Here is a 26319-nt window from a genome sequence, read left to right on the forward strand (position 1 = left end):
CAAGTTTTGTGAAGATGATCCAGGACAGATGGAGAAGGGTTGAAGCTTAGTGGTAGGGCACATGTTTTCCATGCAGTTCAGTCCTTGGCATCTTGAGGTAGGAGTGGGTGCGACTCTTGACTGAAAATCTGAATAGCCGTTGCCACTTAGTGTAGACAACACTGAGATTTGATGTTTTGCATGTTCCTAGATAATATGCAAATGTAGAATAGTGTTCCTGTTCATACTGTACTTCTATTAAATATCTTGCAGTATCGTTCTGCTTTTATTTTTGAAACAGGTGTGCCTCATCTATTCTCTATAAAAAAAAATCTTCCTTTTAAATATTATTTGCGTACACAATAGCCAATTCAATATATGTGATAAAATATAACAGTAAACTGAGAGGAGAACAGGATAAATCCATTTACATACAACTTACTTCCCAGGCAGTTTGCAAGGCTATCTTTTTTTTTAAAAGTTATTGTTTGGGGTAGCCAAAGCAACATTTTAATCAAATGGGATTCAACTTCCTCTTAAATTGTCACTTTTGATGATGCAGCTAAATAATAGACTAGACAGAATTTCTTTACCTAAAAATACATACATTTTCCAGGTAGAAGAAAAGAACTTGCATAACTTATAATTTTAATTATTTATTTCATAAGATGTATATATTACTTGATTGTAAAAATTCTCAAAGCCGTTAACAAAAAGATAAAACAAGAAACTAAAAAAAAATTCGCAACCATACTTTAAAACATACAGCAGTTAAAATACAGAAATAGATTAATATTACCTCACTGCTAAGCATCAAGCAACATGTATATACCCTTTGGCTCACAGGTATTTTGGGACAATGGCCAGATGATTTCTAGGGAAGCATAGTTTGGAATCTCACTAATGTATAGGTTCTGTCTGGAACCCAGAATGCTCAGATTTATGAGATCTTAATAAAACTGCTATGTTATGGGCATTCCATGAAATCTAAGATGTGGAAACATTCTAGTTTACTAACTAGCATTCCTGTTTAGGCACTTACGTTGTGTAACTTAATGGGGAAGAATGGTTTCACTTTCTCCTTACACCCCCCCCCCCATTTTGGAGATCTGGTAGCTTTTCCCAACATGCCTGTTGGAATCATCACTATGCTAGATCCCAAAGTTGCGCAGGATGTGGCATCAATGCACTCCACTAGGGCCGCTGAGCATATATATGGAAAGAGTTGCTACTTAAACCTCAAAACCAAATGGTTTATGTAAGTGTGGAAAATGCATGATGAGTTGTGTAGGGTGGAATTTATACCAGGTTTGGAGTATCCTGATTCCAAATTTCTCCCAATATGCTTAAATTAAGGGATGACTTCATTCATTTTAATTCCCATTGGTAGTGTCAGACAATGGCTGTATTTCTCTGCAGTGAAAATATGGTCTTTAGAAACCTTTGAGATGGGAAAATTTGGTGTCACGGCACATAACAATACTGTCTTGTGAGTACCTTGCCAAATGTAAACTAGTTTTGTTCCACAGGTTCAGTGGGCCTAAAACACTTAGAGTCTTAGATGTAGAATGAACTGCCCCGTGGGAAGTACAGTATTCAGGGCTGGAAATGTTTGATTGTAAAACACCCTTCTTTCTAAACAGGCATACTTTCTGCAGCAGCTAAAACCAATCTGCAAGGCTTCTTCTCTGGCTGCAGCTACAGGGCAGCACAATGACCTCATTGAGAGTAGCTGGGGAAGCCCTCCTTCCTTGCTGGCTCTGTAAATGCAGCTCTTTCTCTGTGAAAAGCCCTGACATCAGCTATTGGAAAAAATCAGAGGACTTGTGTCATGGAACAGTGCTGAGGAACTTGCTTGAGCAGGGTCTGAATGGCTGGACTGTGGCTGAAACTTAAGTAGCAAGACTTTTACACTTCCACCCCCTCTATCTTCAGCCTTTCTCTAACCCTCTTGCTGAGACAGATATTAATCTATATGCTTGAAGCCTGGCTTGGAACAAGAGCAGCACTGTACTTTGTTGCTGGCAATATATGTAAAATAAAAATGCACCTTGCTGTTTGAGGCTGCTGAGAAGCTTTGGAATCTCTTAAGTGTTTGAGTGGGTTGCATAGGAATTGGGTGGGAATGTGAGAAGCAGACTTTGAACACAGCATCCAGGGTTGCACCATGGTGGCTCTGGCTTTTAGGTTTTCCTGAAGTGGCACAGTCTCATCATGGGATGCACATATAGGGCAGAAACAGTAGCCTGATGCATTGATTTCCCAATCGAGCTTAAAGCCCATACTTAGATTTAGTGGGCACAGCAACCTCTTAAAACAATGGCTACTCTTAACTTTCTCTATCAATCTTAGATATTGCATTTCGCCAATAAGCCCACAGTGCAGTTGGATCAACATTTTAAAATACAATGAAAACAATTTCATAACTCTAAGGCACATTAGGAAAAGGCAGCATTAAATTATTTTTCACTTCCGTATGGATCCCAACTGTGTGAGATCAGCTATCAAATCTTTACCCTACCCCTCCTCCAAAAGCCTGCAAAAAGCAATTTTTATTAACCTGTTTTCTGAAAAATATATATAATGAAGAGGCTGGGTACATCTCAGTGGGGAGGAAGTTGCACAGATGTGGAACCACCACAAAAAAAATGTCTTTTTCTAGGGGCCTGTACTATGTATTTTGTACTGTGCAGAGACCACTAGGCCAGTCTCTTTTGCAGATCCAAAGGCACAGGCAGGTTATATGGAAACAGGTGTTCTCTTAGATATTTGGGCCCAAGCTTTTAAGGGATTTATGCAAGTGTAAGCACCTTGAATTGGACCCAGAACACAATTGGCAAACAACAGAGCTGCTGTAAAATGTGGTTTATGTGTGTTTGACCTGCTGTCACCATCATGATCCTGTTGTTGTTGTTTAGTCGTGTCCGACTCTTCATGACCCCATGGACCAGAGCACGCCAGGCACTCCTGTCTTCCACTGCCTCCCGCAGTTTGGTCAGACTCATGTTTGTAGCTTCGAGAACACTGTCCAACCATCTCGTCCTCTGTCGTCCCCTTCTCCTTGTGCCCTCCATCTTTCCCAACATCAGGGTCTTTTCCAGGGAGTCTTCTCTTCTCATGAGGTGGCAAAGTACTGGAGCCTCAGCTTCACGATCTGTCCTTCCAGTGAGCACTCAGGGCTGATTTCCTTAAGAATGGATACGTTTGATCTTCTTGCAGTCCATGGGACTCTCAAGAGTCTCCTCATCATGATCCTAGCTTCCGCATATTGGCATCCTTGCATTTTCTGGATTGTTTCCATGGGCAGCCCCATGTACTGCATATTGCAACAGTTCAACCTGGAGTTTACCAGAGCATGGTGACTAGCCAGGCTGCCCTGTGCAGAAATTTTCACTGTAGCATATAGTTGGAAAAAATATTATGAACTGGTTGGTTGTCTGCCTGTTGCCATAGTATCTAGTTGTTTATTTTAAAAACTAAGCCACATTGGCCACATGTCTCTTGGTATTCAAATTGAAAATGAATAGTACATACAAAAAAATTCTTAACACATTTACTGTATTTATATTTAGACATGCCTACTACTGAATTTGATAACACTGTGAAATCTGAAATTGGATGTTATAACTTGCCTCAAGTTCCGAGTTCCTTAAATCATGAAGCTTTAATGTTACTGCATTGAAGGTGGAGACTAGAAGTGTTTGTAGAACAGCCAGAAATCTAAAGCAAATAATACCGTGCATCATTTTCTCATGAGTCACTTTTGGGCTGTGTCTGCTGTCCTATTCTTCTACTAAAAATGTTTTTGGTGGTTTATGTACATGAAATTTGGGAGCAACTCTGGCAGTGTACATCAGCTGGTCATTCTCCTAGGCCAGAGCTTTTCAAACTTTTCATGTTGGTGACACAATTTTTTAACATCCATCATTTTGTGACACATTAAATCAGTTTTACTAGGAAACCAGAGGTTGAACTAACCCATTTCCAGCCCCAGGAGGAGAGCAGGGAGCGTTCACTTGACACACCTACACACTGCAGCTGACACACTAATGTGTCGCGACATAATTTGGAAAGCTCTGTCCTACGCTGACAGGTTTTCTCCAGTCTGTGTCATACAAATCCTGTTGTCATCATTGGAACTGTAGTATTAAGAATTGTGTTTCTCTCACCTAAACCCAAAGCAATGCTTTAGTGAGAGCAAGAAGTATGAAACTGACTAGCTGCTTTATATGTAGTATCTGGAGAAACAGCAGAAGTGTAATCACTGGATGTGAATGTAAATCTAAAAAACCTCAAATCTAAATTGAATCTCATCGCTGTAGTTTGCACCAGTACTATACACAGTTCTGCCTGAATCATCCATATGGGGTTGATATATTAGTAAAAATGATTGTCTTCATCAAACTTGCATGTGCTGTGAATGTTATATAAGTGGACTGAGAAGAAGAAAGTCTTTGCATAACTAAATCTTTCTATTTTGTTTAATGGACATATTAAAATCATATTTGGTTTAATATGTGTTGTTCTATGCTTTGTGGAATATCTCAGAGATTACTGAATTATCCTTTTTAAGGAAGGTGGTCAGAGTCTAGCTTGACTATTTTCATTAACTGAGCACTAAATAAAAGAATTTTATACTGAAAGGTATAAATGAGACATTATTAGATTCTACTTTTCAGTGAATGAGCTGAATATGTGAAGGATTGTGTGAGGTTTCCCTGTGATCATGACTTGCTGACTGCCCTGCCTCCATATCCCTTCTCTCTCTCTCTCTCTCTCTCTCTCTGGTTTTGTGTGTGTGTGTGTGTGTGTGTGTGTGTGTGTGTAGAACGAGAGACTGGGAAAGCTGGCCTGCAGCCCAGGAGCTTCCGGGAATCTATCACAGAATCCCTTTGGAACAGTTCTCCCCTTGACATATGCAACATTGTTTGATGACTGGCATTCTCATGTAAGAAAGACTGAGGCTATGGGAGATAAGCTTGGAGTTTATTCTCCCAGAACTGCATTTTGGAGTGTTTACGTCCTCAGGCTTCTGAACAAATCTGCACTGGTTAACGGCAGATGCTTTGCTGCAGCATGGGGGTGGGGATATTATAGAGAAATGTCAACGGTTTAAAACAGCTGCTTCATTCACTGTGTAGTAATGTTGTATAGCTTGAACCACCTTTATGAAGGTAGATGTATATAGAATGAAGTGAGTTGCCCTACAGATTTACTTGGTGTGCAACAAGTACTTACACACCTTTCTAACTGGTGTTTTTAATAGTAGCAGTCAAAATATGTCGTTGCTAAAGGTAATTATGCCAAATTCTGTGAGGTTACTTTGAGGTTTGTGTGTGGAGAGAAGCAGCAAAGGAATGATAGAGCTATGCTAGAATTCTTATTCGTGTGATTCTATTCTATGCTAATTTTTATTTTGTTTTTTTATATTACAGGTTTCCCCTCAAAAAACCTACAAGGTGAGTGTTTGAGAATTTGACTACCTACATACAACCTACAATATTCTCTTCATAATCAAGATAATATTGGCCGACTACCATGCTTGCACAGACAAGTGAGCTCTTGGATCCAGCTCGGTGCTTGTGTGTGCTTAAGAGTTCCAAGGGTTATTTACCTATCAGAGATGGATCTGCAACTGCATAAAGTTGGCTTTTCTTAGGCACACATTGCCTCCCTACATACAGGCAACTCCCCATTTTTGTGCAATCTGCTTGCACGTGACCGTGCACACACATGATGTTGGGGATCTGGAAATGGGGAGCATCCTAGAGAGTCCTAGTGACTTGCAAGAAGACCCTCACCAGAACCCGAAGAGGATGTTCTATTTGGTCTCCTTGTGAGCTGGAAGCACAGCAGGGATTTATTGAGGTTGCTAAGCCTTCCCACCTAACAGCTGGTATGTGGGGTAGCACAGTGGCCACTACTGTTTCCCTGCACATTAGCTGAGAAAGCCCCGCTGCCCCTCTGGTTTGTGCAGGGGGGGGGTGTCTCTGCATGAGCTGGAGGGCGGGGCTTTGTTGAGCTGTTAGGTGGAAATGTTGAATAGCCTCAACAGATCCCCACCGCCCCTCCAGCTTGCCAGGAGACCTTCCCTGGAGCCCAAAGAGGACATCCTCTTTGGGTTCGGGGGGTGGGGGTGGGTGGGTCTCCTCACAAGCTACTAGGATTCTCCAGGGTGTTCCCCATCTATGCACATTTCACCGATCTGTGTGGAAGCATGGAACGTACCCCCAGCATAAATGGAGAGTTGGTTGTATCAATAATGTGGAAAGCCCAGCACTTGTTTGTGTAGGGCTAGGAATCAGAGTTTTTCCATGCAGAAAACTTCGGCACAGAATTGACACCCTCCCCCACCCCACCCCAGTTTATCTTCGGGTTTGTGTCTCCTGTGACTTCTTGAACTGGAAGGCAGGAATTAGGCACGTCTTCCCTGTCTTCAGGTGCTGTAGAACAAAATGGCTGAGATTACCATAGCTGTGACCATTTACAGAAGACAAACTTGAAGGTAAATAGAGAGGGGGTGTTGTGGTCAACTTCATACCCTCAGTTGGGTATTGCAACTTCACAGCCTGCAAAGTTAGGATAGCTTCGGCTCAACTTTATATAAAACCTTAAATTTTTTAAAATAATATTCTCTGCAGATTTAGACAGCAGAATAGAAGTAGCAGCAAAATTTTACTCCTTTACTAGATACATGTGAGGAGCTGTGCAGATTTCTTAAATTCTGCAGGGTCATTTGGTGTTTATGATTTTATAGTATCTGTTGTCTTGGTTGATCCTCCATCTTTGCTTCTTTTTGTTTTGCTTCAGACATGGCAGCATTCTGAGCAGAGAGTCTCCAGCAGACAAGAAGCAGAAGGTTGAACGCTGCGTCAGTGCCCAGGACTTCGACCCTACAGGTAGATTCCTCATAGCCTCCCACACAACTCATTGCTTCACAACAAAGAGCTTTTAGAGTGAAAAAGTGACCTAACTTTTTCCATAGTGTAACATTAAGAAGCTATTTCTGCCTTTCTTTTTCACAGTGATTGCATAATTTTAGATATCCCCTTTTCACAAGTTGAATTCCCCAATGTTATTAACTGTTGTGTTCTTAATGACTCCAGTAGTGATAGGTGGGGTGAGTGGTGGCGGCAGAATCTTTGGCCAAAGCAAATATGATGGACTTCTGTTGTTACCTGTTCTGTTTCATTTGATTTCTTTTATTTTAAGCCTATTTGGAGAGAAAGGGCTATTGGTTGAGCACACATATTCTGGTGGAAGAGGTGTTTTGAAACCTTGGAACCAAGCTATTTGAACTATGTGTTGGATCTCCAAACATTTCTGTTTTTGAATAAGTCTTCTGTGGCTGCATTTTTTTAATTGGACCAGTGGTCTCCTCCAGCACTCCTTCTATACTCAAAATTGTGGTTGCGTTTTGGAAACACTAGAAGATCCAGTTGCACATCCTATGTCATTTATCCCTAAGGCTTTAGGAAACAATTATTTAAAGCAGCTGCAGCCCGTAACTATGCAGGTGCCAGTCTTGCTGATTTGGCACAACTGCAAGCTGCATGGGGATTATGCTGATCTGCGTGCATATTTCTGCAATGCAAAGGAGCAGACCATATGACTAGCAGTCATCACCAAAATGGGTATTACTGAGGGTTTTGTTGTACAAAATCCTGCACAACTTTGCATCTCTTTTCCCACTTCACCTATTTTTAGGACAACATTATTAAACCACCAGTATTGGGGGACCTCCCTTTGGTAGGTTTTATAGCTATTTTTTTAATAATCTAAAGCTGACTGTAGCACATTACTGGTCTAGATAAATTATTGGTTACACTTAAGGCTATTCTTTGTCTGTGGAGCGAATTTTAAACATCACATGGCTTTGTGACCTGAAGAACTTCTTTTCAGTCTCCTGAATGAAGTTGTACTTTCTCATTTTGTATTTTTATAAACCTTTAACTGGACATGGCTATTCACTTTCTTTCTTTTTCCCTATACTTGTAGACCATCTATGTTGCATTCAGAGTCTATTGCTGTCTTGGAAATTAGTCTGCATGTGGAGGTTCCACCCACCCCAACCTACTAACCCAGTGACTGCTGTGTGCTCCTAACTGTATGACTGGCTTGCGGGTGAGCCTCTTGGCCCCATGTGTTGTGTTGCTTCTTGTCTGTGCACCATACTGTTTAGCCTGTTATTTCCCCAAATCATGCAGCAGGTAAGAGGTGACTCTGAAGGTTGCAGAATGTGATATGCAAAGATAGGTCAATCAGGTATTTATACTACATCTTCATGCTGGCTGGGTTCAAGCATGTTGGGCTTGAATTTTGGAGAGCAGGATTCATTGTCTAGTTAAGCTGTGGTCTATGCTGGGTTGCTATAATTGTAAATATAATCATTATATTTATCTATTTATATATTTATCTATTTATATAATAACTTATTTCCCCTTTTGTAAAATTGAAACAGTTGTAACCTATTTCGCTGTTTGTTTACGAGGGTGAGTGAAAACAGAAATATCTATCCATTACTTCATTTGCCCTACTTAAAACTACTTATTTGTCACAGGAAGGACGTACTGCCCATTTTTATGTTACAAGCTCATCCCATTTCTAAGAGTGAGGACTGGTACCAGTTCTTTTTTGTGAAAGTATAACATGTAAATTTGCATCCACAACATTCTGATCGTAGGTGTTCAGGATTCTTTCACCTTTGTATCCTAAGTTGTAGTGATGATCTATTGCGACTGCCATGAAACATTATGTGATTCTAGCTTAAATAGGGAACTTGGGTAGCAGGGCTGGAACAAAAATATTTCACAGACAGTTAGATTCAAAACTTGATGCCATTCCCCAGAGTGGTGGGAGCAGCCTGTTTATTATATGGTGTTTTTATAGAGTAGGGCCTGGATGTTGATCATATTAAATGCAATTCAGTAGTTGATATAGAAAAGAGAGAGCTGGATTGTGTTAACATTTTCTTCCTTATAAGAACCTTACCGTGTGATGTTACCTGTGTTGTTCAAACCTCTGGTATTCACATTCTGATTTCAAAATGTTATCACCTCTGTGTTGCTCATACCTTGTTTGTGTTTTGCATGCATTAACCCAATTATACAAATCATTCTGACTTTTATGAATTTTTTTCATGTTGGTCTCCATATTTCCTATATCTTTTTCTCCTGCTTTCGTGCAGATAGCTCCTCCAGGAAGACAAAGTGTAGCTCGGAGGAGAGTAGATCCGAGACGTATGGTAAGCTGAAGCAGCCACTGCAGCCTTGTGCCTTTGTTCAGTGTGCTCTGTGCTGTTGTTCTGTGTGCCCAAGGCCTCTGCCCTTTACCTGCCATGCATGGCTTATTCTGCAGCAGGGAAAAGGACTGAGCTTTTTAATGTGGCTGCTGTGTGCAAGCTTTTGGCAGATGGACACTAACTTGCGTAGTAAAAGCCAGATGCCTTTTATTTTGTCTTCCATTTCCTAATAGGAATCCTTTTTAGGGGTTGGAATATTTAGGAATCAGTGTCAGCTAATAGCAGCTTAGGGACACGGGTGGCGCTGTGGTCTAAACCACTGAGCCTTGGGCTTGCCGATCAAAAGGTCGATGGTTTGAATCCCTGCAACGGGGTGAGCTCCTGTTGCTCGGCCCCAGCTCCTGCCAACCTAGCAGTTCGAAACCACCCCAAAAAGTCCAGCAGGAAGGTAAACTGCATCTCTGTGCGCTGCTCTGGTGTTGGTGTTCCATTGTGCCAGAAGCGGCTTAGTCATGCTGGCCACATGACCCAGAAAAACTGCGGAGTGGAAAAACACCGGCTCCCTTGGCCTGTAAAGCGAGATGAGCACTGCAACCCCAAAGTCATTCACAACTGGACTTAACAGTCAGGGGTCCCTTTACCTTTACCTAATAGCAGCTTAAAGGTTTGTGAATAGGTTGAGTTACAGACCATACAGGATATGGTACTGATATGGATGTATTTGCATTTTGTTTGAAGGAAATTACAGTCATTTCACTTTCCAACTGTTTGGGCATCTCTTGCTGAGTTTTCCTTGGAGAAATGGATATCCTTACCATACCTAAGATTGACAGCTAATTGCATAGAACCATTAGAACAGCATGGATAGTTTTGTAACTGAAAATATTAAAACTTCAGTTAACCTTATAATAGGCATGCTCCACATCAGGTATAATTTCTACCCCCTAATTTCTGTTCTGCTACTTGTCTTGTGAATGACAAGTAAATGACCTTTTTAAAATGGGTAAATCCAAAACTGTTAAGATTCTTTAATATCAGTGTTCCTACCGCTTTCCTTGCCTAGATTCCACCACCTCCTTATATGTATGTTGGCACAAAACCTTCTGATAATGATCTCAACTTGAACGCAGTATAATCACTTGTTACCTTGTTTCACTGTAGTTGTTGTTTTAGCACTTGAATTCTTTTCAAAATCATTTCTTTCTAGATAAGTTGTTTCAATTTCTAGCTTTAATGCACTTTGGAAGAAATCTCATGCTTTCTCTAGAAAAATAACAAATTAAAGGGTCCAGTCTTGTTATGATTTATGTACTGGTTTGCTGAACTAATTGTTCCCTGTTGCAGAATTGTCCTCATCAGTTTTGCTGTGCTGAACTGCACTGTGGGATGGAATGAACAGTGAGGCATGGTTTTTGCTATCTTTTTCCAAACTCTGCATATGCAAACTCTCCACAGCTAATTCATTCTTGTGTGGTTCCTTAAAAAGGAATTTAAGTAGCAGCCATAGTGGTAGCTGCTGAACCCTCTAAAGCAGTGGCTCCCAGTTTGCTATGTACTGTGGACCCCCTGTTTTTCAAAATCCAAGCCAAGGACCCCATATGTTTGAAAATTCTGATATCTCTATGGTAGTTTTTGTTATGTGAATGACGCCACAGACCCCTTGGGTAGATTGTGGAGACCCCCTGGGTTCACAGACCCCCATTTGGAAACTACTGCTCTAAAGCAACCTTGGCCAACCTGGTGCCCTCCAGAGTTTTGGACTGCAATTTGCGTTGGCCTTATCCAACATGGCACTAACAAATAGCTTGTACTTCTCTTTGAAATACTATAGAAGAGCTGACTATATTGATGTAATCCCTTTTGGGAGAGGGGTTCCCCCTCCCCTGCAGCTATTTGCATATCCTTCTTCTATATACAAAAAGGAGGAATAACAATATTGCTACCTTAGAGGTCAGAAGAAATCCCAGTGCTAGTTGTATTGAATACTGATCTAAGTATCATTCAAAACTTCAGTAGTGGAAACTTTCCACTGCCATCAGTTTTTCTGTGAAGTAACCAATTAATCTGTCTTGATTACAGGAAATGTGTTGTGTGCCTTTTGGGATCCATCTTAAATTTTGTTTCCCCTGCCTTTACTGTGTGCCTTGGCTTTTCATGAATGTATAGTGAAACATGATTTCCTAACCCAAGCCTTTCTGCTTCCTCTCATACTTCCTGCAGAAATTCTGTCTTTGGTTAGGATTTATCTGTGTGGCTCCCATTCCTTTCCTTTATTTTGCTGTGCTGGCTCTCTTCCTCCCCTCCCCCTCTTCCTACTGGTGGTGTAATTTGTGTGGAAAAGTTTGCAATATTTGTTTTGGATGGGGTCAAGCTATTTAAGAGCCTGCAAGTGGAGAATGCTATGCTTTATACGACTGCAGCCTCTTTTGCTTGTCTTTGGATATTACTGAGGAAATGTCTTGAACAGGTAAAATTGATTAGAGGTGTTGCAGTTACCCTTTTAAGGTGAGAGCTGTTGAGATGCCTGTTTTGAATGAGAGATAAGTTCACAATCCTTGATTGGTTATGAAATGAGATATAACATAAAACATAAACAGGGACTGTGGTTTTAAACTCCTGGATAATAAGATGTGTTTTGCATTCTACTTTTTAAATATCACCAGTTTCTCATATATTCAGCTGATAAAGACTAAACATTTTTTTTCTGTTTTGGAGAAATAGCTCCATAGCAGAGTTTGGTACCTTCACATTGAATCTCTGTGTTGTGGTGACTATTGCTGTGGTCTGTTTCTCAATACCTATAATTTCAGACATTTAAGAGGTTCAAGGAATGAGTATTGATATCAGGTTCTTTGCATAAATTGTAGTTTTTGTTCCAGGAAAGCTTAGCCACCTCATGTTCATGGCAGATAATTTGGGGGTTGAGGATGACTCAATTAGACTTTGTTGACCCTCCCCTCAACAATTTTCTTTATTCAGCTTTATGAATTTTTGCAAAACATTTCTGTTGCATAAAACTAAATCTGAGATTCTTAGTCCTAAAATCTTTTTCTATATTTTTTGGGGGGATGGGGAGCTTACATGTCTATATTTTATAATGCCATTTTTTTCTGTTCCCTAATTGGATGCTAAAGGAGTCTATATATATTGTACTGCTCCTTTCCCCCATTTTACGCCATCTACATCCTTGCAGTTGTAGCAAGAACAAGGAGCAAAAATGATCATGGATGCTGCCAGCTGTGTTACATCCATAACAATAACTTGAGCATAATAACAGCAGGGCTGACTGCTCAGTGCCCACAAACTGATGATAGCTGTGACTAAAGTGGGGGATGGAGTGGCGGAATAGGTGAATTTTGTACCAGATACCATAAGTAAAGGAGTGCTGTGTTGATTTATTTTTTTTTAATTACTGTGTCATCATTGGAACAGAAGTTTAAGCGAATGCGCACAGGGTATGGATCTGTCTGACCTCTGCAATGGAATGTTAAAACTTGTAATTGGGAAGAGTTTTACTAGGAAAGTAAAAACCAAAAATTTGTCATGCAATTTTTGAATGAAGTGGCATGTCCTGTAAATCCTGCTCTTTCCTTCCCTTTGGCATTGTATTTTGAAATGAGACTTAGAGATACTAATCATATTAAAGAATTGGAGATGAGGAGAAGAAAGTGGTGTCTTGTGCCATAAATGCAGGATACCACCTCTCTTCCAGTTGTGTCCTGGGAAACTTCACATATTACCTTGGCAGTGTGGTTGGACCAGTAACTCAAACCACATCAGCATGCCTCAAGGCAATTGCCTCTTAGGTAAAACAATGCATAAGTTTGAACCTTTTTTTTATAATCCTCAGAATTTTTGTGGGAGGCTTTTATTGCATTATCAAAATGGGACCAAACCTCATGGATGCCACTTCGCTAACCTGTATGGTGAGGTCCCTATACTGTTTGCTTCATAGAGTAATGACAATAGATTAATAGATGTTTGAAGCAAGTCCTATACCTATTGTATGTATGAATGTATGAATGAATGAATGAATAAATAAATAAGTTGAGCACTGGAAAAATGGAATTGATTGACTTCTACAAGTAGTGTGTGAGCTATTGCTACTGTAATAATAAGCTCAGAATGCTTGACACATTTCTACTTAATAATTAGTTCAGAATGCTGTAATACTGTTGAGTTGTTGCTTCTGTACAGGGCTATGATTTTGGTTTTGCTTCTTCTCACCTATCCCATGTGTCATTGTACAAATAGTCCATTGTACTGATAGAAATGCTGGTATTCTTTTACTGAACGCTTGAATTTTGATTTATTGTTACATGATTCTTATGTAAAGCCAGTTGGCCAATTACCTGAAACAGAATTTTACCTCAGGATTTTTATTCCCCCAACCCCCGCTGCAAGGAAATAACTGGACTAATGGCCTGACTTGGTTATAGGGCTGCTTCCTACATGTACTGCAGCATTTAAAAGACAAGCAACAAATATCCAAGGAAAAAGCAATCTGTAAAAACAGTACTTAAAAAAAATTTATAATTTTCATTTATATACATTACAGTTATTCAAGAAACATTCTAACATTTTAAACTTTGACTCCCTTCCCCCTCTTTTTGTGATTCTTTGCATTTATTTTCATCATTTCCTGCATATCTTAACTTACTCTTTTATTCATCTGTCCTCATAAATATCTCATACACATTTTTGAAACTGCAGGTTGTAAAAAAAATATTTAAGAGAAGTTGGGAAGATGAATAAAGGATTTTCTACAAGGCAAAGCTTTAAAGTTGCTTGCTACTTGCTTGTGCAATCTACTTTTGATTGGAAAGCAATGGCAAACTCTCAGCTGATTCTGATAAATCTGGATCGCATCCAGTATGATTAATGTTTTACACTGAACTTCAGATGTATAACCAGAAAGATAAAAATCTGTGTGCCTAGAGAATGTGTTGCTAGCCCATTCCTTTACTTGCATGGAATTCCTAGTCACCTATGGAGATCAGGTGAATCGTGGAATACAATACTATATTCAGTGCCACCACTTGACAGACATTCATTCTGGCCTTCATTTGTCAAACTGTTTGGCAGAAGGCAGTTTTTAAAACTAGTTTGCTATAAGGCCAGTAGCCTGTGTTTCCTATTGGCTAGAAAAGAGGGGAACCTCTCCCCACCCTCTGCAATCAGCCTAGAAATGGAGACTAATTACAGATAGGCAAGTCAGTGAGTTCTGTGGCTTTATTTAAAAGGTTAATTTTACATTACAGCTTTTAATACTTTACCAGGCTATTTGTGTTTAAAAAAGGTACACTTTTAGTGTGTGGTTTGTTCAGCCCATCTGAATATCTGGAGTGGGGTTATCCATTCTGCTTTTCTCCAGATGTTGTGAATTGCAGATCCCATCAGCCTAAACCAGCATGGCCAACGGTCAAGGTTGTTGAGAGTCGTACCCTCCATATGTTTTGGACTACCATTCCCACTGCGTATCAAATTTGGTAGCTTTTTGGTGGCCATTTCCCTGATATTGGGATGCTCTCCTTGAAATGTACAAACCTGAGGATGGTGAGCCTGTGCACAGCTTTAGCAAGGGAAGCAGTTTTTATGGCAACTGTAGGTGCTATATAGAAAACATTGGAAAGAGAACAAGTGTGCAGAATCATTAAGTAGCCCGTTAACTTGGAAATGCAGGAAAAAACAGCATAAATGTAAGAAACCGCAGAAACGGGAGGGGAGTCAAAATATGATGTGGAATAATTCAAATTTATGTCTTGTGTTTGTTGTAAAATGAAAAGTACAATTTATCTATTTTCATAAAAAGAATCATTAAGTAGCCCTGTTCTCCAAAGGTTGTTGTTAGTTGTTACACTGGCTGATGTGCCAGTGTACTTTACCTTTCTTTACTATACTTCTGTGTCGTGCAATCAATGTTGTAAGCATGGCCAACCTGCTTTAGTAATTACCTTGCTTATGACCTGCTCTCCCATTGTTGGTTCTTTCCTCCTTCCATGTCCACCCTGCAGCTTCCCTTTGCACCCATTCTGTAGGTTGCAATTATCGCTTACCAAAATGAGGTTCTGGCTTGATGCCTATATTGTGTCTCTTTCATTTTTTCCCTATGCAGGTCTTGTCCAGCGTTGTGTTATTATCCAGCGGGATGAAAATGGATTTGGGCTGACCGTCAGTGGAGACAATCCTGTCTTTGTGCAGTCCGTCAAAGAAGGTGATGATGCTTGTTCAGGGCAATTCCATGTATTACAGTTGTAGTTAATACACGTGTGTCTGCTTGTACCAGGCATAGGCAAACTCCGGCCCTCCAGATGTTTGGGACTACAATTCCCATCATCCCTGACCACTGTTAGCTAGGGATGATGGGAATTGTATTCTCAAACATCTGGAGGGCCGGAGTTTGCCTATGCTTGGCTTTTACCTTGTAGTGTGAAACATGAATATGCATGTTTCACATTACAATGCATTCAGAAACATGGCAAAGAGAACTTCCATTGACCCTTGTTATTAGCAGTTTATTTTTGTAGTGTACAGGTAAAATGAACATGATTGTTTTGTTTCACATTACAGAAGTGCAAATAGGTCAAATATTGTAATGTGTATCCACTAAAATTCTAACATGCAAAAGGGCACTAAGTTTTCATATGAATTTATGTGTTTGAGGAACAATACCCATGTATAAAATAGCTTTCTGTGTATTTCGGTTGTGAATTCTGTATATATATATATATATATATATATATATATATATATATATATATAAAATGGACAAGCATAGAAAAAGGAGGATGTTCTACATTTGACATGCAGTACATAGAATTTGTATTTGGATATTCTGCCAAGTATATAAATCTCTTAAGAAGTGATCATAAGTATGCTAGAGACAAAAAAAAACCAGTCCAGTAGTTAGTCTGTAGTCGATAGAGGCCTACATGAGGATAAAGCCTTGCTTTATTGCATATTGGGAGACTAGTGCAACTCTAGAGACTGAATTGAAAGAAGTGCTTTATTGTCTTTGCTAGGAAGGAAACTAATTAGTTATGGCTCTACTTGCAACCAATCACATCAATTTCCTAGAATATATAGGCTCTTGGAATGGTAGGTTGCAAAGCTCTTCCTTCTGTAAGGCAGAATGAAGACTTGGATGCAGCTGCATGGTAACCTCCTACACTGTATATTCTGGCCGAAAACAGAAGCAGGTAGGTAGAAAAGTGGACTGTCCATTTCTTCCTTATGAAATCTAGCAAAGCAGGTTTTGTGGGTCCTGCTGGTGATGGTCTGGCATGGTCTGCAGTAGGGAACAACATGTGCCATTGGAACAGCATACATCAGGCATGTCCAAAGTCCATTTTGGGGGCCTATTCTGGCCCTCCAGTCGTTTAAATCCAGCCCCTGCAGCAGTTTATTTCCTTGGGTAAAATCCTAAAAAACCCTCAACAACTCCAATCATAAAAGAAGCTCAACAACTCCAACCCTTAAAAAAGCTCAACAACTTTTAGTTGGCCCTTTGGTTGGCCCTCATGGCCCTTCACTCCATCAAATCTGGCCCTCTTTGAAAAAAGTTTCGACACCACTGGCATACATAGTCTTTACAGAAAGGGAAAGGTGTGTTTGGCTTGGACACGAGTAGAAGAACACTGGGAACAAAAATGTGTTAAGTTCTAAATGGCTGATTTTTCCCTTTAGATGGAGCAGCCATGCGGGCTGGTGTTCAAACTGGTGACCGAATTATTAAGGTGAGAACATTTAGTGTCATTAGAAGAGTAAATTGCTGCTGGAGAGTGACAAGAATGCTTCCGTGGTCGTCATCACAGTGTTTTGCCAAAATCTACCTCCCAGGAACATTTGAGACACTGTGTGTTTTTCTATATTTAGAACTGGCAATGAGCAAGAGGTATTTTTTTGCCAGATGCTTTTTTTTTGTACAGCACTCTAGTTTCACAACCTTGCTTTATAAGCTGATGTACATTGCACAAGGCTTCAATTTCATGTCTACAAAAAGGTCTTTAAGCATAGAGTTGGTGTTTGTATATGTGTGTAGAGCAGGGCAGAGCCAGAATTCACTTCAGTTTCTCATACAGTCCTCCATCAAAATCACAAGCAAGTTTGGATTTGGATTTGATATCCCGCTTTATCACTACCCAAAGGAGTCTCAAAGCGGCCAACAATCTCCTTTCCCTTCCTCCCCCACAACAAACACTCTAGCCCAAGGTTACTCAGCAGCTGCATGTGGAGGAGCGGAGACACGAACCCGGTTCCCCAGATTACGAGTGTACCGCTCTTAACCACTACACCACACTGGCTAAGTGAATATTTGGCTCTAAAACAATCTAAGAGTATGACTCCAAAGGTTTTATCTGTTGTTAAATTGTATGTCTGATGCCTGTGATGAAAATCTTCTACTGTTTTAGTTCGATATTTCAGGGCATTCTTGTCTATCATGCTGTTGGAGCATAGTTCTTGTTAAAAGGCAAGAAGGAAGTGAAATCAGTTTAGCTTTATAGCATGGAAGACCCATGTCATGTACAATTGAAAACGCAAATTAACACAGCTATTACCTCTTCCTAGGTGAATGGGACTCTGGTAACTCACTCAAACCATTTGGAGGTGGTGAAGCTGATAAAGTGTGAGTAAATTAAGGACAAACTGCTATTGTTCTCCCTGGGCTGAATCATGGAGGTTGAACTGTCTGAGTTGAGCCAGGGGACAGTTTGTAATGGGATTCTAGCCATGATACTGCTCTATTACTGTCTGAAGGCATTGGAGTGCATTTCAGGATCATAGTATTAAATGGAATCTGGCATAATTTGGAAAACTATGAACCTGTGGGTATGTAGCTTGAGACCTGCGGGTATAGGGCAGTATAAAAATGTTAATATATAATAATAAATATTTTTTTAAAACTCTCACAGTCTATATGAGACAGTTAAACCTATTTGACTAGCTGGTGACTTCCGCTGCTTGTTTTGTTAAAAGCTAGGGAAAAAGTTGCTTATCTGACAGTCCTTCACATTTAATTCTTCATCTTGTCAACATTATTCAGTTGATATTAAACCTGTGCTTGTCATGCTTAGTTGTCTTGATTCTCTGCACTATAGCTGAAGCAGGTGGAATGATCATATAACCAACTTCTTTAAACAGGGATTATTTGTCCCAGGACAACCCTGTGTTTCCTCTGCTCCTGTGGTACTGCACACATTGTTTGGTGCTCCAGTGCCATAAGTATACATGTGGTGGGTGCTTGAGAAAACAGAAGGAATCTGCTTCCTCTTGTTGCACCTTTTCTAATGTACATAATACACTGACAAGCATCACACTTTAGGAATCCTGGGTCGATACTTAATGGGTAAAGTGGGTTTTACTTGCTTGCATGTGTTCTCTCAGTTGGTAGTCTTGGCAGATATCTTAGTGTGAGAAGTTTGTTTTCTGGTTGGATACAAGATGGTCACAAGACCAAAAATAAATGGCATTTTGTCCTTTCTCTGCAGCGGGCTCCTATGTAGCACTCACTGTGCAAGGGCGCCCACCTGGGTCGCCCCAGATTCCCCTGGCTGATTCTGAGATGGATCCCGTAGCATTTGGACATATGTCTCCCATCATGACATCTCCACACTCACCTGGAACATCTGGAAACACAGAGAGAATTACCAGCCCGGTGTTGATGGGGGTAAGATCTAGCAGGTTTGGGGAGAAGTGGGTTAGACTATGTGGTATGAAAATGTCCTTTGTCCTGCCCCAACCACTCTAATGGTAATAAAGACTTAAGTCCTGAGATGCATCTGATTAGGCTGTACAATATATATTTCTCTGCCTAGCCATATTGCCACAGAACTCAAATTGTTGTATTTATATGGAGGCATGAGAAAGAGGCAGAATTGGGATAGCAGTGGGTGGCACTTCTGTTGATCTGTTATGCTGCTGCTTGAAATAGTATTTTATCCAGCCCATCTGTCATCCATAAATTTGATTCTCTGCTGAAGGCAAGGAGAGAGGATCACATGATAATGAAAATGCAACAAACATGTCATACTTTGTAGAAGATCTATTTGAGAACAGTTGAACTTGCCTTGTAATTATGTTTTGCCTTCTCTTCTTATCAGGAGGAAAATAATATTGTTCATAGCCAGAAGGTGGAGATTTTGAGGAAGATGCTTCAGAAGGAGCAGGAGAGGCTACAGGTACCAAAGAGGAATCTTTTGGAGAGAAAAAAGAATGCTGCTTCCTAAATTGGCCATTTAACCTGGTTTAACACCTGAATCCCAAGCACAATGCATGAATGATTGTACATTTGAAAGCTCTAAGATTAAGTCTGCACTGAATGTTTCTCAGGCAGGCATCTTCATGTTACCTTAGAGCAGGGGTCAGCAACCTAAGGCCCATGGGCCAAAAGCGGCCCACAGGGTCGTTTAACGGGCCCATGAGCCGCCTCCGAACCGAGCTGCCTGCTTGGCGAGTCCCTGCAGACGCCGGAAATCGCGGGGGCATGCGCACACACGATCTGGCCCACAGAGGGATGTCCACTGGAGTGAACCACTCCAGGCAAGGTAAACCTTGCCGACACCTGCCTTAGAGAAACAAAAAGTCACAGAAAGTGAAGTGAATATTAGTGCAGTTTACTATTCTTAGGCAATGTTTCAAGTTAATTTATTTTCAGATTTGGGAGGCACATTCCTCCTTATCCCATCCATTACATTAACTTGAATCATTGGTTGCTAATATGGAGGGGAAAGGGACAAATGGCTATAGAAACCTGTATAGAATTGTTTTTAGTCTTCAGTGTAATTGCAGAATTATGTGTGTGTATATATACAATTTTTAGTAATTTTATATCTGGCACATTTTTGTAGACTACAGAGCACTTCACCAATTCAAACTAATTTATCTTTACAAGGCTGAGGAGTCCTTGTCTGTGGCCTCCCAGTGACCTTCAGCCCTTTTTGTCTCCGACATTCTCTCATTGAACTGACTGCATTAGTAGGAATAGTATTTATTTATTTTTATTTCTTACAATTTAACATTCAATATTAAAAAACAGTGTAAAACAAATTACAGTCACAAGAATAAGGTGGGTGCTGAAAACATGGCTTAATTAGTATTTGAAACTTTGCCTGTAAATAAAACCAGGGGATCATAATGATGGAATCTTTAAATCTTTAAATTGTTTTAGTCCTTGCAAGAAGATTACAGCCGCACTCCCACTCCAAAACTGCTCAAGGAGATCCAGGAAGCCAAGAAGCACATCCCTCAGCTGCAGGAACAGTTGTCCAAGGCAACAGGCTCTATTCAGGTAATGGGAATTCTTGCAGTCTTGATCAGACTATCCTAGAAGGGAATGTTGTGTGGGAGGAGGAAACTGTTCCCAGCTCTGTCTGTGCCGGTTTGCACAAGCTTGCAGTGTTCTCTGAGTGCAGTAAATTAAAGTACACACAAGTTAAAGCTTGGTCTCATTTCTGATTGAGCTCATAGAAACTGATGATTGATGAGGAGATCATTATGCAGAGGATTTAAAGCCTTTTTATGAGTAATTACACACATACTTTGTTCAAATGGTTTAGTAGGGTTAAATATAGCTGTATGCAGATGCCTGGCCCTTTTGTAAAGTTTTGGGGAGCCCTTAAATTAGAGGCCAAGATGTGTTTTGCATAGTTCTCATCAGGAACCTGCAAAATTTTACATGTCCCTCTTCTGATATAGCTCACTCTTTTAAAATTATTGTTAAAACATCACTATATGGGGTGCTTGGTGTTTCTTACCCCTGTCTGTTTATTTACAGGATGGAGTTTTATCTTCCAAGTCTGTGGCAGAGTCATTGCAGATCAGCGAGGTAGAGACTGAGAGTGGGGATGGGCTGAACAAAGGAGACTGCAGTTTTGGTGATGGCTCCCAGTTAAATAGTGACACAGCTGAGGTGAGCACTTTGCTTGAAGCAACATGTGATTTGATTAGTGAGTTTTGTCTTGGCCAGTATCTTGTATTTGGAAGGCAACCAATCCTTTTCTGATAGAAGCAAGTGAGACCCAGTTTGAAAGAGTTGTGGTGGTTTTAGTGTCCATGTCACTTGACATCCCCCTTAAAAATTGCTGTTTCTATCCTGTTTCTCCTGCCTTCCTCCAAAGAGTGCCAGGTGGCTTTATGTGCAAATAAAATAAAATAAAATAAATCTTATGAGGTGGGTTTAAATGATTGAGTGACTTGACCGAGATGACCCTGTGAACCTCCTGGCCTAGCAGGAATTTGAACCCACCTTTTCAAGCCCAGTTTTGATCCCACAAACAATTCCTGCTTCTGTATTCTTCCTGTTGCCTCTCCTACCTTTCAGATGTTTAAGCTGTTAGTCTGCATACTTAGAAAGAAAGGTGTGAGGACAGAATCCAATGTTGTGTGGAAGCCTGCTGTGTGAGTCTTCATTGGCAGCCTTGAGAAGGAGTGCCATATTTTTCAAGCCCGGGGTTTCCTGGCATGCACCCAGTTGCTGTGCAGAGAACAGCAGTGCTGGCCTCTCCTAGAGAACCAAGGGGAATAACAGTACCTTTCAGAACATGTTAGAAGCCATTTTGTGGTTAGAATGACTCAAACTTTTAGGGGCAATTTGCCATTAAAGGGAAGGGGCAGGAGCTTGATTCCTACCACAGACATCTCAGTCCCTTTCCAACTGTTTTTTGTGTGAATTGAAATATTTGGGTAGGGCTCAGGGCAACCTAAACCATTGCATACTAGCCTAGGTTAATATATCTCCAGGTCTCCAGCAAGAGAACTTAATGATACTTTTCTTTTTGGGGTAGTGACTGTCTTACGTCACCTCACTCCCCTCCCCTCCATCACCTAATTTTTTAAATAGTGACTTTTTAAAATCTGTGACACTGTTGTAAACTTGATAGTTTTAATTACTGGCATATGTTTATGAATGGTGCCACACAGATGTGAACACTAGATTCCTAACCTGGCAGAAGCAAGTACTTTGAAGCTGTATACTTGGAATGCTTTCAGATAGGAGTTTTTTGTGGAGTTGCTGCTGAATTGCTGCTGTTTGTACACCCAGTCCCAGCCCCAGCATTCTTACAATGCCATCATCACAGTACAACCCCCTTTCAGCTTCAATTCAGATTTCCCTTTTCTGCAGAGAATCTGATAAGCAAAAATAGCCCTAATCATCTGCAGTCATTGCTGCTGTGGAAGTTCGTTAGTGCATTGCGGGGGCAGTGGATGGCTTGCCATGTTTGTGGAATTTCAGTGGGTGGTCTCTTGCCACCACACCTCTCTTTCATTTTTTTCCTCACCTGAGCAGAACAGAGTGATTTTTTTCCTGGCACCCCACTGCCAAGCAAAATACACTTATTACGATTGATTGCTGCATGCTGTGAAGGCACACAGCAACCCATTTTGAATGAGCTATTCCCTCAAGATCTCCATACTGTAAATGTAGAGGATTGTCTCTGAGGCAGCAATCAAAGTACACACACCAGACTTTAACAAATGCAAAGGTTTTTAAATTATTTTTGTAAATGCATTATTATACATTTATACAAATAGGACAATACTTGATATACACACAAATACACTTTTCATGTTAGGCTACATATACATTATTCTGCCATGATTTTCTTTATTAAAACAAGTTGTACATGTTACAAATAGGAAATGCTATTTATATGACTTCTACAAAGTTCATAAGCAGTGAGTAATTGATGGAGGGGAGTCTAAAGCTTATAATTCTGTACCGGTCTTTTTGGGGAGGAGGCTGATGTTCCCTTTCCATTTACTTTTGAAACATGATTGTTATTAAGTGACGTTTTAGTAGCCTTTGGTATCACTGGGCATTTTCAGGTTGAATGAATGAAGACTCTCAATTTAGGACCATAATCCAGCTTTAAAAATGAATGCAATTTGGAATTTACCAGAAATGAAGGCTCTTTTCTGTACTCTAAGAAAGTAGTTGAAGTTATTTACCTAAACTTTCGAGTAAGTGTGTGTACATGTGCATGCACACCATTTTAGTAAATATAATTTTGAGAGAAAAATGAGGATTTAATAAAAAGTTGGTTGGGGACACTAGGCATAAAACCCCCCAAAACCACAGCATAGCTTGCCTCCAAAGGAGGCAAAATTCTTAGAGAGATTTGCATAAAATTTCTTGTAGGCTTCTCATGGTTAAGATGAAGTATTAGCATTGTATAAACAATTACAGTTAAATAGTGGATCATTTGGCCACTTTGATTATCTTTTTAATACTGAGGTGCATTTTCGGCCACATCCTATACTTGCTGGGAATAAGTCCAGCAAAACTAGGTGGATCTTACATGTTGGTAGACTTGTGCAAGATTGTGTTGCCAGCTGTGTTTTTTTTGAAAACAGTGTTTAGAAAGAGGAGCAAGCCAGAAATCATGAAGGCTCTATGTCTAAAATTAAGTTTGTTTCTCTTTCATGTCCCAATGAGATTTTAAGGCCAAATGATTTTGAGATAACAGTATCTCGGGGAGGATACTATACTATTCTTTAACATCCTCAGTATGCTGCCTTAACAAGTTCTGCTTTATTGCAGAAGAATATAGAACTTGGTTACTCATATACACTATATGATGCTGGTGGTGCCCATTAATGTTGTTTTAGCTCTAATGTATACTTTACAAGTGTATGATTGCAGGAGTCATGGGATCATCCTTTCTTGTTTGTTCTCATTTTTTGATTCTGCAAGCACTGAGAAGAAAACTTTCTCTCTTTGTTCTTCCCAGAGTCCCCGGGGTGGCCTGAAGGAACGAATCTATCTGGATGAGAGCCCAGAGAAGAGTGAGACACAAGATACTGTGAGTGTATGATAAAGATTTGGGGTGTATGAGGTGTTAGGGGAGGGGTAGTATCTCTAGTGCGGGACATGTATGGCTCCTTCTGGGGTTGTTTGTCCATCTTTGGTTCCCACCCTGCACTCAGCTTTCACCAGTGGCTCCTAGAAACTGTCAGCATGTGACAGTGGCCACACCCTGGGAAACTGCTATGACTGGCCAGCTAAATCAGGTGAGGGTAGCTGATGGGTCTCAAACTCTCAGTGAGTTAGGAACTTCTGTTACATGCAAAGACAGGCAATGGTGGATTGAGTGGATGAGACCAGTTGTGGGTCCAACAGTCAAGAAGGTTTTTGCATGTGCTGTAGAAGGAAGTGAGAGGCAGGTGGGGCTCATCAACTTGGGAAAGTAGCCTATCTAGGAGAAGGAAAAGTCTTATCCTAAACCTTTGCTGCCTTGCGGGATATATTCAAGAGAAGAAAAGGCTGAGGAGTAAACCCTATGCAAATCCGGAGCAGAGTCCCCAAGCCGGTTGGATGGCACCTTGGTTGCCTCCTTCTGGCAGCTCCTGCAACAGGACTGGTGCCAGATGTATTGCTCTACTTTCCTTTGGACCACATTAGTGATGACAGGAGAGAGGTCTTGTCATCTGGGCAGTCCAGGACCTCCATACACACTACTGAAGCTTGGCCCCAAGGAGATCCCTTTGGTGTAGCTAATGCAGCGGTTTGACTTCCCTGGAGGTGCACTGCACTTTAAGGCACTTTAAGCTTGAATTCATTTTTTGTAGAAATTCATCTTTATAGAAATCAAGGCTGTTGAGAAATTTGTGTTAAGAAACAAGAGATTTCATTCATTTATTTTATTGTCTTTTGTTGAATGCTTCCTAATGTGCCAGCCAGGATTTTGTATTTATCAGAGAGCAACTCCCTTGTTGTAATCAATTAAGAATTGCCACTCAACGCAAGGCTGAAGGGAGGGGCTAATAGGTCTGTGCCAGAGCACAGGCAGACATTCCTAGGTTCAGTCCTCAGCATTTTCAGTTAAAAGGATATGAGAAAGTAGGGCTTCCTCATGAGAGCAGTTGCCAGTTCATTGATAGTGCTGGGTTAGATAGACTAATGGTCTGACTCAGCTATTGGTTTGTGCACTGAACAGCAGCTATGGGCCCATGTGGATGTCTTCTGTGTACTTAGTTAGAAGGATTATATAACTTAATGAGCAAGGATTGCAGCATGTGGGTTTGAAGTGTTTTGTCCTTTTCTTTGAGTGCCCTTGAACTTGAGGGGCAAACTCTAGAAGTGCTTGGGTTAGTTCTGCCTTGCCATTAAGGAAGATAATTTGTGTTTCCCCTCTATGTTTATACCCCACTTTTTTTACTGCAATCCGCAGAGTGGTTGACAACATTTTATAAACATACTACTCATTCATTTATATTGCAACCATTTATATAGTGCTTAACAACATAGTATCTAAGCAATGGTATAAGGCTACAAAAGAGATACTATATAGCTGAAACCAGTTAAAATTAGACAAACTTGGATTACTTGAAATACTCACTGAAATAAAAATAAACAATAACAAAAGATCTTCATCAAACACCAGAAGTTCAGCAGTGAGGGGGTCTGATCTGAGCCAGGATGGAGTTACTGAGCTGGTAGATAGATGTTGGCTGGTAGCACTATGCATTGAAGTCATAGGCCACTAACAGTGACTTCTCCAAAGACTTTTGTGATTGGGCAAGGATGTAAGGCATATCATTGCATCAAGAACAGCTCACTTAAAATGAAAACAAATCCTGCAAACAACCAGCTCTGCTGAAGCAAGAATTAGCATGTTCTGTTCTGATCTGTTGGGCAGTTGATGTAAGATACCCTATTAGTTTGAGAGGAGTCAGTCCAGGTGGAACAGAAGCAGGATCCTGATGTCGTCTTGATCTCTCACACATATTTCCCATATATTCCACTGTAGTTCTTTACAATGGTCTATAATTCTCCATGTACCACATATACAGTGCTTGCTACACGTATAAATATGGGTAATGGCTCAAATACCTTTTTTTGAGGATAAATTATACAGAACGTCATTTTCCATAACTATACTACATAATTCTGACTGCTGAATTTCAGTGCGGTGTAATTTTAGAAAGACCCTTGCAGCATACATGATGTGGATAAATTAAGTAGTGTTATTATAACAAACAAACATCACCGGTTCTTGTTTTTATCCTAAACTAATCAGCTGAATAAAAATACTAAACAGAACGCCCTTGTTTTATCCACATTCGTCAAAAGAGCAGTTCCTTGGATTATTATTTGTTTC

The 26319-nt window shown here is 40.4% G+C and overlaps 1 protein-coding gene and 1 long non-coding RNA gene across 5 annotated transcripts in view; one reads left to right on the top strand and one right to left on the bottom strand.

Annotated features, from left to right (window-relative positions):
• Positions 1-26319, top strand: part of ARHGEF12 (Rho guanine nucleotide exchange factor 12) — an 87074-nt gene that overhangs the window by 27248 nt on the left and 33507 nt on the right. For 2 of the 4 annotated variants that reach the window (XM_081843052.1, XM_081843051.1), the window contains exons 2-12: positions 5415-5438; positions 6790-6878; positions 9167-9223; positions 15336-15434; positions 16907-16956; positions 17789-17846; positions 18709-18887; positions 19321-19398; positions 20388-20507; positions 20994-21128; positions 23950-24021. In XM_081843052.1, the coding sequence (XP_081699178.1) occupies positions 5415-5438; positions 6790-6878; positions 9167-9223; positions 15336-15434; positions 16907-16956; positions 17789-17846; positions 18709-18887; positions 19321-19398; positions 20388-20507; positions 20994-21128; positions 23950-24021 (961 nt within the window). Of the gene's footprint in view, positions 1-5414; positions 5439-6789; positions 6879-7977; positions 8104-9166; positions 9224-15335; positions 15435-16906; positions 16957-17788; positions 17847-18708; positions 18888-19320; positions 19399-20387; positions 20508-20993; positions 21129-23949; positions 24022-26319 lie in introns of all 4 variants that reach the window. The other 2 variants (XM_081843054.1, XM_081843053.1) reach the window with 2 other exon arrangements.
• On the bottom strand, positions 19325-26312 carry LOC309331172. The gene is made up of 3 exons (XR_014151749.1): positions 25558-26312; positions 21533-21722; positions 19325-19413 (listed from the first exon to the last, which is right to left on the bottom strand). It is a non-coding gene; the product is annotated as an uncharacterized lncRNA (long non-coding RNA).

Source organism: Podarcis erhardii (assembly GCF_964252035.2).
Source record: "Podarcis erhardii genome assembly, chromosome: 16".
Classification (NCBI taxonomy): Eukaryota; Metazoa; Chordata; class Lepidosauria; order Squamata; family Lacertidae; genus Podarcis; species Podarcis erhardii.